We start from the raw sequence: 14,528 nt of genomic DNA, 5'->3' as shown, positions 1-14,528 counted from the left end.
GTGTCGAAGTGGCCATCCGGAGCCACAACTCCAGGCCCACTGACGCTTTTTCTGTGAGCGCAGGATCACAGGTTCGACCAGGCTATTACGTGCAGTCAGATTTTGAGCACCATCACCATGTTTGGCAAACATGAAAATTTCTTTTATGGAATATTTGGTAAGCCTAATTGTGTGAGAGGGGTGGAGATGGCAGGAGAGGCAGAGAATTGACTGGACGGAAGGAAAGATGAACATCAAAATCTCCAAAAATTAGTGAAAAAAAATACCTATTTAGAATTAGTTTTTATTTTCCTGGGTTTTAGGAGCTTTTCATGCTCCCCTCACTCCCTCCCACTCTCTCATGTCTCACCATTTCCCACCCATCTCTTGCAACTGGCCAAACAAATATTCCATGGAATTCTTTTTTATGGTGGCCAAACATGGCCAATGTGGAGGGGATTTGGAAGATGGAAGAGCTTTGAGAGGAGGAAGTTGTGTTTTTTAATGGGGTTTTTTTAGCATGCAAGTGGACTTTTGTCTGAGGGACTTGAGAGAATTGCATTGCTTCAAAAGGGTGAGTTTGTGTGTGGGAGGGATCTCTAAATAGTTTATTTTTGTGGGTTCTTAACTTATTGAAAGAGTTAGGGCTTAAAAAAACCCAAATTAGAACTTGGTTGTATTACATTTTGTTTTTCTATTAGAACTTATTTTATTATAAACATAAATGAAAAGAAATGCATGCCTCCCTTGTTTTAATAAAGGAAACTCTTCCTTATTCACACTTCTCTAATTAACTATATTCCCATAAAAAAATATTAAATTTTTGGCTTTTGGATCCGTACAATTCACATCAAATTACAGAGTTGGTATCAAATTACAGATCTTAATGATAATACCGTCTATTTGTTCAGTGCCCAAATCCCAGCTGAAAAAGAAACACAAAAAATATGAGCTTAATGAAAATTATAACAATTGTGAAATTTTAATTACAACATATATACAATCCATCAAACCAGCTTGCAAAAACACAGCTTTTCATGCATCACAATTTTCACCATCAAACAACCAAATCACATTCCTTATAGCAAGAAAATACCTCTCCTCATCTCACTGATCACTAGTCACTGCACCAGGAACTGCTGGAATATGACCATCTTTCTTCTCCTTTCCGGTAGCCAGAGACCCGCCGGAGTTCCGGCGGGCAGCAAATTCCTTAGTCTCCGCCGGAGTTGGAGAGGGAGTCATCCCATCCTCAATTGGGAGCGTTCGCTTTGAGCCCTCAAGAGCAACACCCAGAACTATGTTTTCTTCCAAAGTGGGTGTGGCAATTGAGGCACTATCTGTGTTTTCACTGCCAGATTTAGACATGGTGGCCGGAGGCTTCTCGAAAGCCGCTCCAAGTAATGTAATGTCTTTGGAATTCAGTCCCATTGAGTCCAACCCTTCAAGTTGCGGCTTCACTGCTGGATTATTGTCAATCTTAGCGCTCTTTGGGCGAGCCTCTCCTGAAGTAGCCTTCTTGCTTTGCTTGTTTTCAGAGCCATTTTTGACAGACCCATCTGACAATGGATTCGTTACCGCCTTGGAGTTCGACATTACTGGTGATTTTGCATCATTTTCTTCACTTGTACGAGTGGAATGAGGTTTTGTTTTATCTTCTTTGTTGATTCTAGATGAGGGCTCAATCAGGAGGAATGGACGGTTAGTAGCTGATCCAGAGTGAGAGAAAATGGTCTCTGAGACATTTTCCACGTCAGGATCAGCGTAAACCTTCAGAATCGTGCGGATGGGAGTGGCAAGCCGGGCTCGGTGATGGCTAATAACTCTGAGGAGATCCAAGAAAATGGCTTCCTGTTAAACACCAAATGGTTTCAATGAGCTTTAGAGCATTGTTTCTGAAAATTGACTTTAATGAACTATAAAATCAATTTATTCAAGGCCAGATCCTAATAGAAGCTTGAACTTCAAATTATTGAGATTTTATCGTGATATTTTGATAAAACAACAAAATCCCAAAATAATCCCAAGAAATTAAAAAAAAATAGCGACATTTTCATTTACCGCAATAATATCATGATATTTTTATGATATTTTATATTTATATTTTTTCTTAATTTATATATTTTTAAATTATTTTATTTTATCATTTTTCCTGATATAAACCCAAAAAAAGAAATAAAAAATTAATATATCCAGATATTTTCCCTTGCCAAGAAATTCCCGAGAACGATATTTGTGACATAGCTCCAGCCTCATTGGCATCAAAAGTGAAAGTATTGGGCCTTCTCACCGAACTAGTATTTAAAAAAGAACATTGACAAGAACTTGTAGAAGATAAAGCGGAATTGACTCATAAAGTGTCAATGTTGTGGCAAGTTTTTTATTTATTTATTGACTTGGGCAAGTCAAAGGAGTTATCTATTAACCTGGGACCAAAATCAAGTCAACTCAGGCAACCAAAACAGTGGAGTGGAGAGTATATGTTCAAACAAAGCCAACACAAAATGTAATGGTGGAGGGCAATTCTTTTAATGTAATTGCATGCACTAAGAGATCATACCCGAGGCCTAGTGTCACGGGCCTAATGTTTTAGCAGCGGAATAGCCCGTGCGGCGCCCCAACCTGTCGTATGCTAGGACAAGCCTTCAACGGTACAAGGTTCTAAAGGCCCTGCACACCCAACACCTCTTGATGCTTAACATGTGCACACAATCTCTAAGTTGTTCAACAGGCTACTTGGCTCAGATCTTGACATGCAATTCTAGATACCCACTCTCGTGATCAGCCTGCATCACGAGTATATTGAACATCGGGCCTTAGAACCCAATGCAAAGTCCATCGAGTACGAGGCATGACGTGCCACTCACCAATCCGCCAAGCACTGGGGCTTGATCATCCAGGGAGCAAGATGCCCCATGAACTGATCCGCAAGGTGTACACCTCGCGAGGGAAACCGAGGTCGCCCCGGCACGAACTCATGGAAGACCTAGAGATTGGCCTGCCCAAGAGACATACCGCAGTGCAGAAGGCAAACAGTATAGCTAGCCCCCTACACCGGTCCGTACGCGCAATGCATGTGGGAACCCAACCCACATGCACTGTCATTGGCCCCCATCCTCGACCAAAGAAACTGGAGCATCCCTGTGGCTAGCTCGCAGTCCGCACCCAAAGCTCCCTTAGGGCACGCCCACGAGTTGTAGTATGATTTCCTGCTATGTGCTTCACATGCACAAGCAAGTCCCCTTGCAACCCATAAGCAAACCACCAAGTTTCCGGCCTACACCTGCTAGGCCTATCAGGGGAGGAGTCAGCAGGTCACGGGGCCAACTCCCCCTATAGAGTTTGGCCAACCAACCAGCTTAACCAGGAGTGCCCACCAAATGTTCTCTTAACGAGTACTTGCGAGACGCAACGAGACGAGGCGAGTTTGGATTTTAATATCGGTTGTGTCCCCGAACTGTTTCCTCGTGACATTCCCCACCTGATAACGTCGACGTCCTCGTCGACAGTGAGCACTCTGCGAAGCTCAGTTCCACAATAGCAATGCCTTCACAATCTTGAATACAGCTGCCACTAGTACTTCGACAATCAGTCCATTCTGACTTCTACTGCATACCACACTGCCTCAAGTTCTGCCAATCACTGCTTTATAGCTCTGCTGGAGTTATCTTCAACATCGATGGTTTTCTCGGACTCCATCAAAGTAGGCGAATGTTTTCTGACGGTGCAACAAACGCTGCGGAAGGTTTTGTGTCGATACCTACAAACGCTGAGAGAGTGCCATTACTGCCGGCACAGCACTTGCCACTGGTTGCCCAAGCGCGAATGAGCTCCAGGAAGTAGCTTACATTCCTGGGTGAAGAACCATCATAGGTCCCGCCTCCTGGTGAGGCAAAGGATCCCCTGGTGAGGTCAACTGTTGCGGCAGCCATGCAAAGTGTGAACATTCACAGGGAAACAACCTACATCCCCAGGTGAAAGGAACCGCGATAGGTCCCGCCTCCTTATGAGGCCGCGAATCCCCTATTGGGATCGATCAGCACAACGCACCCGCTACTCTTCTAGGTGCAAAGATCTTATGGGGAACCAAGTACATTCCCACCTGCGACACTTAGTCTTGCTTACTTTAGTCCATCGTCGTATTACTTGCTTGAACAATAACCCTTATGCCGCCAATGGTCTCCTTGGGTACCCGCAACTATTACTCACACTACTAACAACCCAAATCTTCCATCATTGAGATTGAGCTGCTATTTTCAGTCTCATCAAACATAGAATTCCAAAGTAGCAAGAAACACACAAACATACCATGTTGTCCCCATGGTTTAAATTTTTGGTTTCGTACCGGTTTCGAACCCCTGAAATTTTGAAATTTCGATCGAGATTCGGTACAACAAAGAAAAGACTATTTTATTCAATACTAAATTTCGGTGAAATATTAAATTAATTTTAAAAAAAAACAGGTTTTTTGGGTGAAATTTCGGCCGAAATAAAATATTGTTTCTGGTTTTCGTCATTTCGGTGTCGGTCTCCACCAAAATCTGAAATTTCGAATTTCAGTCGAAATTTAAAACAATGGTCGTCCCATACCAACACAGTCTACCCATATGCCATCTAAGCTCACCACACTGTCCCATATCAGCACAGCAAACCCATTGTCGATCTAAGCGGCCTTGGCGTCTGTTCCAAGGTTTTTTGGAGGTGGGCATCTCTAATGCTCCATAATGATTGTGAACTACCATCAAAGTTCAGTCATTGACTAACTCTTCACCCTGAGCATGTCTTTTGGTTCGTCGAGGTCGCAAACACCTTCACCCTGCTGGCCCCCAGTATCGCCCCCCTTCTCATGGGTTGTACTTTGACCTTGGTTCGTCGGTGCTTACTCTTCACCCTGAGAGCATACTGCTAGTTCGTCAAACTGGTTATGCCATCACACTGAGTAAGCAATTTCACTTCTGCAAAGCTCTTCGGCACTGACACGTTCAACACCTCATCTAGTATAAGGAAGGCTTCTCGCCTGTGAGCCAACCCTTTGTCATAGCAAGCCCTTAGGCCATATGCAAACACATTACTGTTTAGCCAACACTGCAACGGAGCATTTACAACTCCCCAACTGCCACTTCCGATCTCACACATCGGTGGGTCATCAAAACATGCCAACCCATTCACTGATGGTTGTTGCTCTTCCACTGTATCAAAGCTTCGAGCAAATCTATTGAACAATGCTTAAACAAACATTGATGGTACAAGTCTTTCCATGCCATCCCCTCTGTTGCGCGACTAAAGTAGAATAGGGGAGAGTTCAAACTTCTAAGCTGCCATACTTTGCCACTTTATTTGTTGAGCATACAAGACAACCTGTGCCACCAACACAGCTCAAAGATGTCTCACACACACCACTGAGAAAGCGATGCATCCTCTTTAGAAAGAATAATCCCCACATAATTTCAACTCTTCTTTGGCTGACTAATGGACTTTCAAAGTGTTAGTTTCAAAGACATCCGCGACTTAGCACACCAAGCTGTCACCACTTGGTTAACATTCAAGCTCTTACAACCTCTACCACAACTGAAAGTGTTTCCCGTTCTTTGGTGCACTCCACATGCACTAGAGATGCACTAGCCATGACCACAAACACTGCAATTGCTGCAACTATGACAGCACAGACACCAACTGTATCACACCTCCTTGACAAACTCTTGCATTCACAACCTCCTCTGATCTGCCACTTGATACCAACCATCAAAGCACACTCTAAATTCATAGCTTGGACATTTTGCTCTGATACCAACTGTCACGGGCCTAATCTTTTAGCAGCGGAATAGCCCGTACGGCGCCCCAACATGTGCGTATGCTGGGGCAAGCCTTCATCGGTGCAAGGTTCTGAAGGCCCTGCACGCCCAACACCTCTTGATGCTTAACATGTGCACACAATCTCTAAGCTGTTCAACAGACTATTTGGCTCAGATCTTGACATGCACTTCTAGATACCCACTCTCGTGATCAGCCTGCATCACGAGTACATCGAACATCAGGCCTTAGAGCCCAATGCAAAGTCCATCAAGTACGAGGCATAACGATGCCACGCACCAATCCACCAAGCATTGGGGCTTGGTAATCCAAGGAGCAAGATGCCCCATGGAAGACCTAGAGATTGGTCTGCCCACAAGACGTACCGCGGTGCAGAAGGCAAACAGTCTAGCTAGCCCCCTGCACCGGTCCATACGCGCAATGCATGTGGGAACCCAACCCAACATGCACTGTCATTGGCCCCCATCATCGACCAAAGAAACTGGAGCATCCCTGTGGATAACTCGCAATCCGCACCCAAAGCTCCCTTAGGGCACGCCCACGAGTTGTAGTATAATTTCCTGCTGTGTGCGTCACATGCAGAAGCAAGTCCTCTTGCAACCCATAAGCAAACAACCAAGGTTCCGGCCTACACCTGCTAGGCCTATCGGGGGAGTCAGCAGGTCACGGGGCCAACTCCCCCTATAGAGTTTGGCCAACCAACCAGCTTAACCAAGAGTGCCCACCAAACGTTCTCTTAGCGACTACTTTGCGAGACGAGGCGAGTTTGGATTTTAATACCGGTTGTGTCCCCGAACTATTTCCCTGTGACACTAGGATGCAAGCAAATGTAGTATTATATCCCACAGAGTGAATGGCAAGAGGGGGAGTTGATAGATTAACACTTTGTATTGGGGATATATTTTGCCTATTGCATCTGTTCGAATATTTTTGTTGTGGCTTGAGACTTCTTCGTATCAAATAAAGAGTGTCCATCTTGACACTGGGCGTTTGTATTTTGTTTTTGTCAATGAAATCCTTTGACTGATATCTCTCAGAAATAAACACATGTGATATATTATGATGATATATTGGAACATATGATATATTATACTATGGTAACTTAATATGACATACAAAGTAAGTTCCTGTCGATGTATGTTTCTGCATGTCGACACATGCCTCATCTAATAAATTTCAATACATTTCTCATTATGATATCTTTTAACCAAAAATGGTGATTGCTATTAATTATTAAGATGCAAATAAAAGGGTAAAATACATTAGAGGTGTTCCTGATGTGTTTGAAACACATCCACCTAGTCTAATGTCTCTGTGACATTTGGAAAATCAGGGATTTCATTTCCTAAACACAATTACCACTGCATTTCCCTCCCCCAAGCAGGTCACCACATCATGAACATGGCAAGACTAGTTTTTTATATTTAGTCTGTCAAGACGTTTCCTTTTCTTTTTTCCTTTTTTTTTTTGAATGGTTCTGTAAAGACCCTCTAATGAATATTATGTCTAACAATTTATGGTCATGAATTTGCATGTATTTTTAGTAATACAAGTATGCTCACTGTTTTCAAATAGATGGAAACATGAAATTATATATTCTTTCTTTAATTGAAGGTAGAACTTAGATGACAAATGAAACCTCTTCTACCTTGACACACAGGTACTCTTCAAAATGTGAGGTTTTCACGAAACAGGATATCAGAATCTGTTACACAACACAAGCCAAAACAACATATATCAACAGTTGATCATGTCATAATCTCGGAAAATAACTAAAACAGATATTGGCACATTTACACAAAAACCAAAAACGGTCTCATGAGCGAGGACTAAAATATCAGTATCAAAGCACAATCAGTCAGCCAAAAAACAGAACATATCATTGGACAATAAAACATGAGATATTTTATGTTGGAATTTAAAAAAAAATACAAAGAAAGAGAAAGGTTGAGAAGAAAGAATCGAAGATAGAAATAAATGATAAATAATATATATCTGAGTATACAAAATACTACATATCTGAGTAAACATAAGACTGCATTACGCAGATGTAGGGAGGATACTTTATTTCCACATTGTCTATATGTGAATTCAATACAATCTGTTTGATACGTGGGAAATATTTTAATCCATGTGCACGATGAAAATTCCTGTATTTTAAATATGGTCATCAAGATGTTCACAAGTTTAAAAATTGACGACCAGATAGTTACCTGAACGGTAGTTCAGATAACTGTTACAGGGATGAAGCTGAAACACCTACCAAAATTGACACATATATGGAATTTTGAGCAAACCCTGATGAGTTTTTGTTACATAAATTTTCAAGAAAATGGGGCTAAGACGAGAGTTTTTATTAGAGCACTGCCTAAGCCCCAGAATCCTCATCTCAGTTATGGAGCACTTCATGATCAGCTGATTTCACCAGCTGATTTTCACCCATCATTTGCAAACAAATAAAATTCATTCTCAGAGAGGAATCTTGAGAGACAAGAACAACCATTGGATCAAGATGCTCTTTCATATGACTGTTCTCTATTTTGGCCTCTTTTCATATGCAAAACAACTTCAATTGATTATAGTATGTCACAGTATCTATAATCTAAGTAGGCTCAGTTCAAATCAAAGCGAGACTAAAAAACAAATAAAAAATAAACAAAAGAGAGTTACCAAAAGACCCTGATTTTCTGGATTAATATTGTCTAAAAATACTCTTCTGTGCAACCTCTTGTGCTCTACTTGAGGATTTTTTGCCAAGACTTTGCGCATGTCTGCCACAATATTCTGCGCAAAAGAAACAGGAATCAACCAACAGACAAACATAAAGAAGTCCCTTTTTAGATTAAGTTACCAACACGATTTTTGTAACAAGTAGATTCACCCAGATTGCTCCTCACATTAATATTATTTACATCCAAGTGACTAATGGCAAGGTGGGTTTTGATACGCCAATGAGTTTTTTGAGTGAGATTCCTCACAACGCTCACAGTGAACTTGTGGTTCGGGATGTGAACTGCCTCACGGTCTTCACCTCTTATGACTGTTGGTGACCACCATCCCACATGCTGAAACAACATTGAAGACTAATTAAAATGTGAATAAGTGTCTAAAAATTTGCATTTAGACAAAAGATAACCCATTAAGGTATAATCCACGGAGTGTTATGTTTTGTAAAATTCAAAGCAACGATGAAACTTGTATGTTTTATTTGTTAGCTTACTAAACAATATTCAAAAGCACTCCTAAATACAAACCTCAACAGTACCAGAAACTTCATAGCCTTCAATCTTTGTTTGAATCCATTCATTTACAATAAATGGTCGTGTGGCATGGATCATCACACTTGAGAGGAAATTTGTGAATATCTGGACATATTGAACAACTTTTTAAATTATGAAACAATATCCTTCCATCATTGCCATAAATTGAGCTATACTTATAACAGCTAAAATCGTCATACGTTACTTGCCCAGAAAGTATCAATGAAAAGTCATCATATCCCAATCATAAGGATCACAAAAAAGATATTTAGACGGCAAAAAAATGTTAAGGATCCCAATCATAAGGATCACAAAATACCATTCCAAAAATGTTAAGGGTTACAAAAAGTTGTAGTTTTCTTGAAAGACATGAGCAAAAGGGCAATTGGATGCACCTCACGGCCAGCAAGAGTCAGCAACACGGTCCCAAGACCTCCAGCCGTTAGCCATTTCTGGGTAGAGAAACCCAGCAACTCCATGAATAATGAAACTGCAGCAACCCATACTCCAGTATACACAGCTTTCCCCGCAAATTGGAAACCCATCTGTATGAAACCCATAATGATTAATTTAAATTTTACATACTAGAATGAAAAACTCTATCTGGAAATATCATGATGATCAGATACACTGATATAGAGTGGCAGCCAAACTAAGTTAACAACCAAGGACAAGGGGAAAAGGAAAAAACGAAAGGCTTTCTTTAAAGGTCTGAATGGGCTGACTCCAAATGATAATACAAATTTCTGCCTAAATTCTTGTGTTGGATGTTAAAAAAATAAAATAAAAATATAATAGTTTACACACATTCCTTCGACAGTGAACATTCTTGAATATCTTAAATTAAGAAAATGGAAAAATAGAAAAAGTGAAATGATTCCTACATATTTAAAACCAAAACTCCTTGGCACTTGCATAAATTAACATACAAGAAAAATTCATCAAATTACAACGGCTACTCTTTTTCCCTCTTGAAAATTATTAAAATACTGCATTTATACACTAGTTAATAAATCTCTGATTCATGTTGTGCCCACAACTTGTGCGATCTTTTTTTCTTTTTGATAAATATTTTACTTGATGAATTTAAAGTTACAAAATAAAGACAGGCATGGCAGACAAATGCATAATACAGAAGCATAAGAAACATACATTTCTTGTATCATTAGAGTCATTTGTCTCCATAAAGAGTTTTTGTACTTGTTGAATCAAGCTGCATAAAAAAATATTACCTTGTTATCACAGATGCAGTCGCTCAATATACAATGCCACCACAGTCACGTATCAATCAGAGTAAACGGCCAAATAAAGCAAGTTTATGAAAAAAATAAGCTTCTTTTTTGTTTTGTATTTTTTGAATGGTAATAAGCTTCTTCTTCTTTTGAAAAACAGGTAATTGCAGAAAATAAGTTATCATTGATGAGTTATATGACAGCACTGCATGTCCAATTGAACAATATTTTTTTTTGAAATGGTTTTTTAATGATATTGTGGAAAAAATACTACATAAAATTAAGGGAAATGATATCAGCACAACCATGCTTTAATAATTGTACAAATGCAGCTTGTCGTTTCCTTTTTAATTGATTTGTAAGAGCCTTTTGGGAACTGTAATAAACTAATAATCCTTGACATATCTTTAAATAATAAAAGTCCAGATGGGTCAATGCAATTATCAAAACATGGTTGTGCTGATATCATTTCCCAAAATTAAATCTATAAATAAAATTTCATCTCCATAAAAAAATGTAAATGTCTCCAAATAACATGTACAAGTTAAACACAGTAAAAACAAGATTCTTAATATACTTCAACCCATTTTATGGCAAAATTCATAACATAAACACTGAAATTTTTCCAAAGCCATGAATAAAAACGAAATACGGTAACCACACTCACCTTGATAGACAGTATGCAAAGGCCAGCACAGTTGATAATGATCCTACAAAAGTCAAAAGGCGTTGCTTAACAGCTTGGCTTGCATCTGATGGGAGAATAACATGATCCAGCACCCTGTAACCTACAGTTGTCAGTAAAGTGGTAACACAATATAATGGTTTCGTACAAAAGCTATCACAAATATCGTTCTGGGGAATTTCTCAGCAAGTGAAAATCTCAGGATAAATTTTTTTTTTTTATTTTTTCGGGTTTATATCGGAGAAAAACGATAAAAATAAAATTATTTAAAAATATATAATGTAAAATTTAAGAAAAAATATGAGTTTAAAATATCGTAAAAATATCAGGATAATATCGTGATATTATCACGATACTTAATAATAAAAATGAAAATATCGCTATATTTTTAAAATCTCGGGATTTTGTCGCTTTATCAAAATGTCACGATAAAAACGCGATCTTTTGAAAATATTGGAGATATTGTGACATAGGACAAAAGAAAGAACAGATGAGGTGATGCAAAAATCCGTATACCTGCAGATGAGTGTTGCTCCGGTCCATAGAAACAAGGGTTGAAGATAGGAGGTCAGAACATAATATGTACTACTCTTTTTCCAACTACTATCATTCCGCTACAGGAAATTGTCAAAAACATTTTGTTAGACCATTTTTGTAATTCGAAGTATAAAATGTTTATGAAGTACAAAGTTCCTGATGGAACATGATACAGAGTGTGTATGGTGAAACAACCAATTACTCCAAAAGCTTACGCTGTTGGAGATGGCGTTATTAAATATTTTATACTTATATAAACATCATACATGGAAGAACACGTTTCTGCTGTGACGCATGAGTGGCGCTAGACCCCATACAGAAAAAATAATGATCCCCACCGCTGGGACCAACTGAAGTACAAGAGGACTTCCATGCAAAACAGTATATGACCTACATAATATGTAGAAATTAGTTGACTTTACATACTAAAGAAAATACAAATAAGAATAAGAATAATGCTCAAATTAGAGACCAAGGACATGAATGATGATCATTGATCTATTCCCACCAATATCACTCAGTTTCTTTAAGTTTTAGGTGCTTAAAATGAGGCCCACGTATTTATTGCCAAAATCTTAATTGAGAAGAGCATTTAAGTCATTTATAATTAATCACTTAAGTTGTTAAGTAACCACAAGAGACCACATTGCAACATAAGGGAGTCATTGTATCTGTGGGACTTGAAGTGGGTTAGACCACAAGGGACCACATTGCAACATAAGGGAGTCCTTGTATTTGTGGAACTTGAAGTGGGTTAGTTTCCCTGATGAGTTAGGAGTACTAGTGGGTCTGAAGAATCCTAGTTTACTTGTATTAGGGAGAATCCATGTGATAGTTTTATTTCAATGAGTTAGTAGTTTAAGAATAATAAGAGTCATAATTACACTAGGAATTATTTTGCAACAAGAATTAGAAGTCTTTATTTTTCAATTTTGAATGGCATGCATATTCTATAAATATGAAACGCCTATTGTGTAAATATTCAACCCAGAGTACCAGCTCTTGTGGGGTTTCATTTGGGTTTTGCAATGTTACAAAGGTTTTTTCTAAGAAAATTGTGTGCTGGGACATGTTAGTCATTAACATATTTAACCCAAGGACATATATGACCTTTTTGGCTCATGGGACAACATGGGAAATAAATACAAGTCATTAACATTGTTAGGTTTTGGTTAAATGGAGGACATGATGAGTATTTTCATATTATTGAGTGCATTTAGGAGGGTATAACGGTCATTACAACTATAGTGGATTGGAGTAGGGGTAGCCTGTCCTACACTTCACTCTAAGCACCCCCCTCCCCCCCCCCTCCCCCTCCCCCCGCCCCCCCGCCCCAAAAAAAAAAAAAGCAGACACATGTCACTCCAAGCATATACATGTCATGCTAAACACACACTAGTCCCCCATGCACACACTTGTCACTCAATGAACGCACACGTCACTTCAAGCACACACACTTGTCCTCCCATGTAAACATCCACTTCCAGTTCTCTATTTGAAAAGGAAAGAAAATTGTTGAGGAAATTTTGGAAAATTCTCCAACTACTAGCCCTCTTAGCCATCCTTGAGACCCCCTCTTTGAGCCTTAACCCTTTAGCTTTAAGACTCGAGTCATGCTTTGTTTGGAGAAGGAAGGGAAGGCTAACCGATTTTGAACCAAAGCTTAGAAAATTTTGTCATTTTGAATCCCTATGAGGTAGGAAATCAATACCTAAACTCAATTTTTTTTTTTTTTTTTTTTTGGTTTCTTAAGGATTTATAGCATTCATTTTTCATCTTTGGATGATTCCATGGATTAATTTTTAGTTTTTTCTATATCCTGCATGTCAATGCTTAGAATTTTTTGTCATTTTGAATCTCTATGAGGTAGAACATCAATACCTAAACTCAATTTTTTTGGGGTTCCTTGAAGGATTTATAGCATTCATTTTTCATCTTTGGATGATTCCATGGGTTAATGTTTAGTGTTTTCTATATCCTGCACCCATTCTATAAATCTAGGTAAAATTGTGTTTACAATAACTTTTGTCCTGAAATTTTTAGTAAGAAATAATTTCATTCCGTAAAAATTTTAGTCAGAGAATTTATATAACTGCCTTTGGAGAGTATAGAAGCATTTACTGTTGAGAAACACTATCTAAACATCGTAGTTTGACCCGTGTATAATTTTATTTTTATTTTTTTGAAATGGCAAAAGATTCCATTAAAAAAACAAATGACTAAGAAAGTCTTTACAAGATTGAAGGCATGAAAGAAAATACAATAAAGGAAAAAGAAACAATCAAATCAAGGATGGAGAAAGTCAAATTGTTCTACTTCCGCCCTTGCCATACCGTCCTTGGCCAATCTATCAGCCACTTCATTAGCTGACCTCCTGACATGAACGAAAGATATTGTAGCACACCCTATCCTTTATTTTGACCCATATATGATATTTTTGTCATAACTTGGGTTCTAGTTATTGTATGGATAATACCTTTGCACAGTGGGATTCTAAGGTTGGGACCACGTGAAAAAGTTTTATCTGAAAGTCTTCTTTCTGAGATAATTGGAACGTTGAAATCAATTGAGTAAAACTCTAGATTCCTCAAATGTGGTAGCCTGGGCCTCTGAATCAGTAAAGGGTCCTTGGAGATTGCAAGATTCTGTTGCGGAGATACTGGATCTGATGCGGGCAATTAATCCAAACCTCAAACACCGCAGGCGATCGGCAAATGAGATGGCTGACACTCTAGCTAAGGCGGGAGCTAATAGGGAGGACTTTGAAGTTTAGAGTATTCGAAGGGAAAGCTAAATCTTCTTATTTTTTATTCATCAAGGCCATTGCTCTTACTATCTCTTGGGCTCGGGCTCTGCCGCTTTTCCGATTTGTTTCGGCCTTCGATTTGTGGGAGGGTTGGGGTGTTGTCTGTAATAGTCAGGAGAATATTAATGTAACTACTCAGGTATGGTGCCCTCCCCCTGAGGGGCTAGTCAAATTAAATTTCGATGGCTCAAGTTTGGGTAACCCTGGCCCTGCTGGGA

General features: G+C 39.1%; 1 protein-coding gene across 3 annotated transcripts in view; it reads right to left on the bottom strand.

The window, feature by feature from the left end:
- Positions 1–761: 761 nt before the first annotated feature.
- Positions 762–14,528, bottom strand: part of LOC143850775 (mechanosensitive ion channel protein 2, chloroplastic-like) — a 41,915-nt gene continuing 28,148 nt past the window's right edge. For 2 of the 3 annotated variants that reach the window (XM_077360028.1, XM_077360026.1), the window contains exons 4-13: positions 11,771–11,894; positions 11,484–11,581; positions 10,950–11,063; positions 10,203–10,263; positions 9,446–9,595; positions 9,045–9,155; positions 8,688–8,855; positions 8,461–8,574; positions 7,439–7,495; positions 762–1,830 (exon numbers count right to left, since the gene is read on the bottom strand). In XM_077360028.1, the coding sequence (XP_077216143.1) occupies positions 1,087–1,830; positions 7,439–7,495; positions 8,461–8,574; positions 8,688–8,855; positions 9,045–9,155; positions 9,446–9,595; positions 10,203–10,263; positions 10,950–11,063; positions 11,484–11,581; positions 11,771–11,894 (1,741 nt within the window). In that variant the 3' untranslated portion in view covers positions 762–1,086. The remainder of the gene's footprint in view (positions 1,831–7,438; positions 7,496–8,460; positions 8,575–8,687; positions 8,856–9,044; positions 9,156–9,445; positions 9,596–10,202; positions 10,264–10,949; positions 11,064–11,483; positions 11,582–11,770; positions 11,895–14,528) is intronic. The other variant, XM_077360027.1, reaches the window with a different exon arrangement.

This window comes from Tasmannia lanceolata, unplaced genomic scaffold (genome assembly GCF_043159265.1).
Source record: "Tasmannia lanceolata isolate RefF3 unplaced genomic scaffold, GAP_Taslan_0.1 ptg000018l, whole genome shotgun sequence".
NCBI lineage: Eukaryota > Viridiplantae > Streptophyta > Magnoliopsida > Canellales > Winteraceae > Tasmannia > Tasmannia lanceolata.
This window is presented reverse-complemented; position numbering and strand designations above follow the sequence as displayed.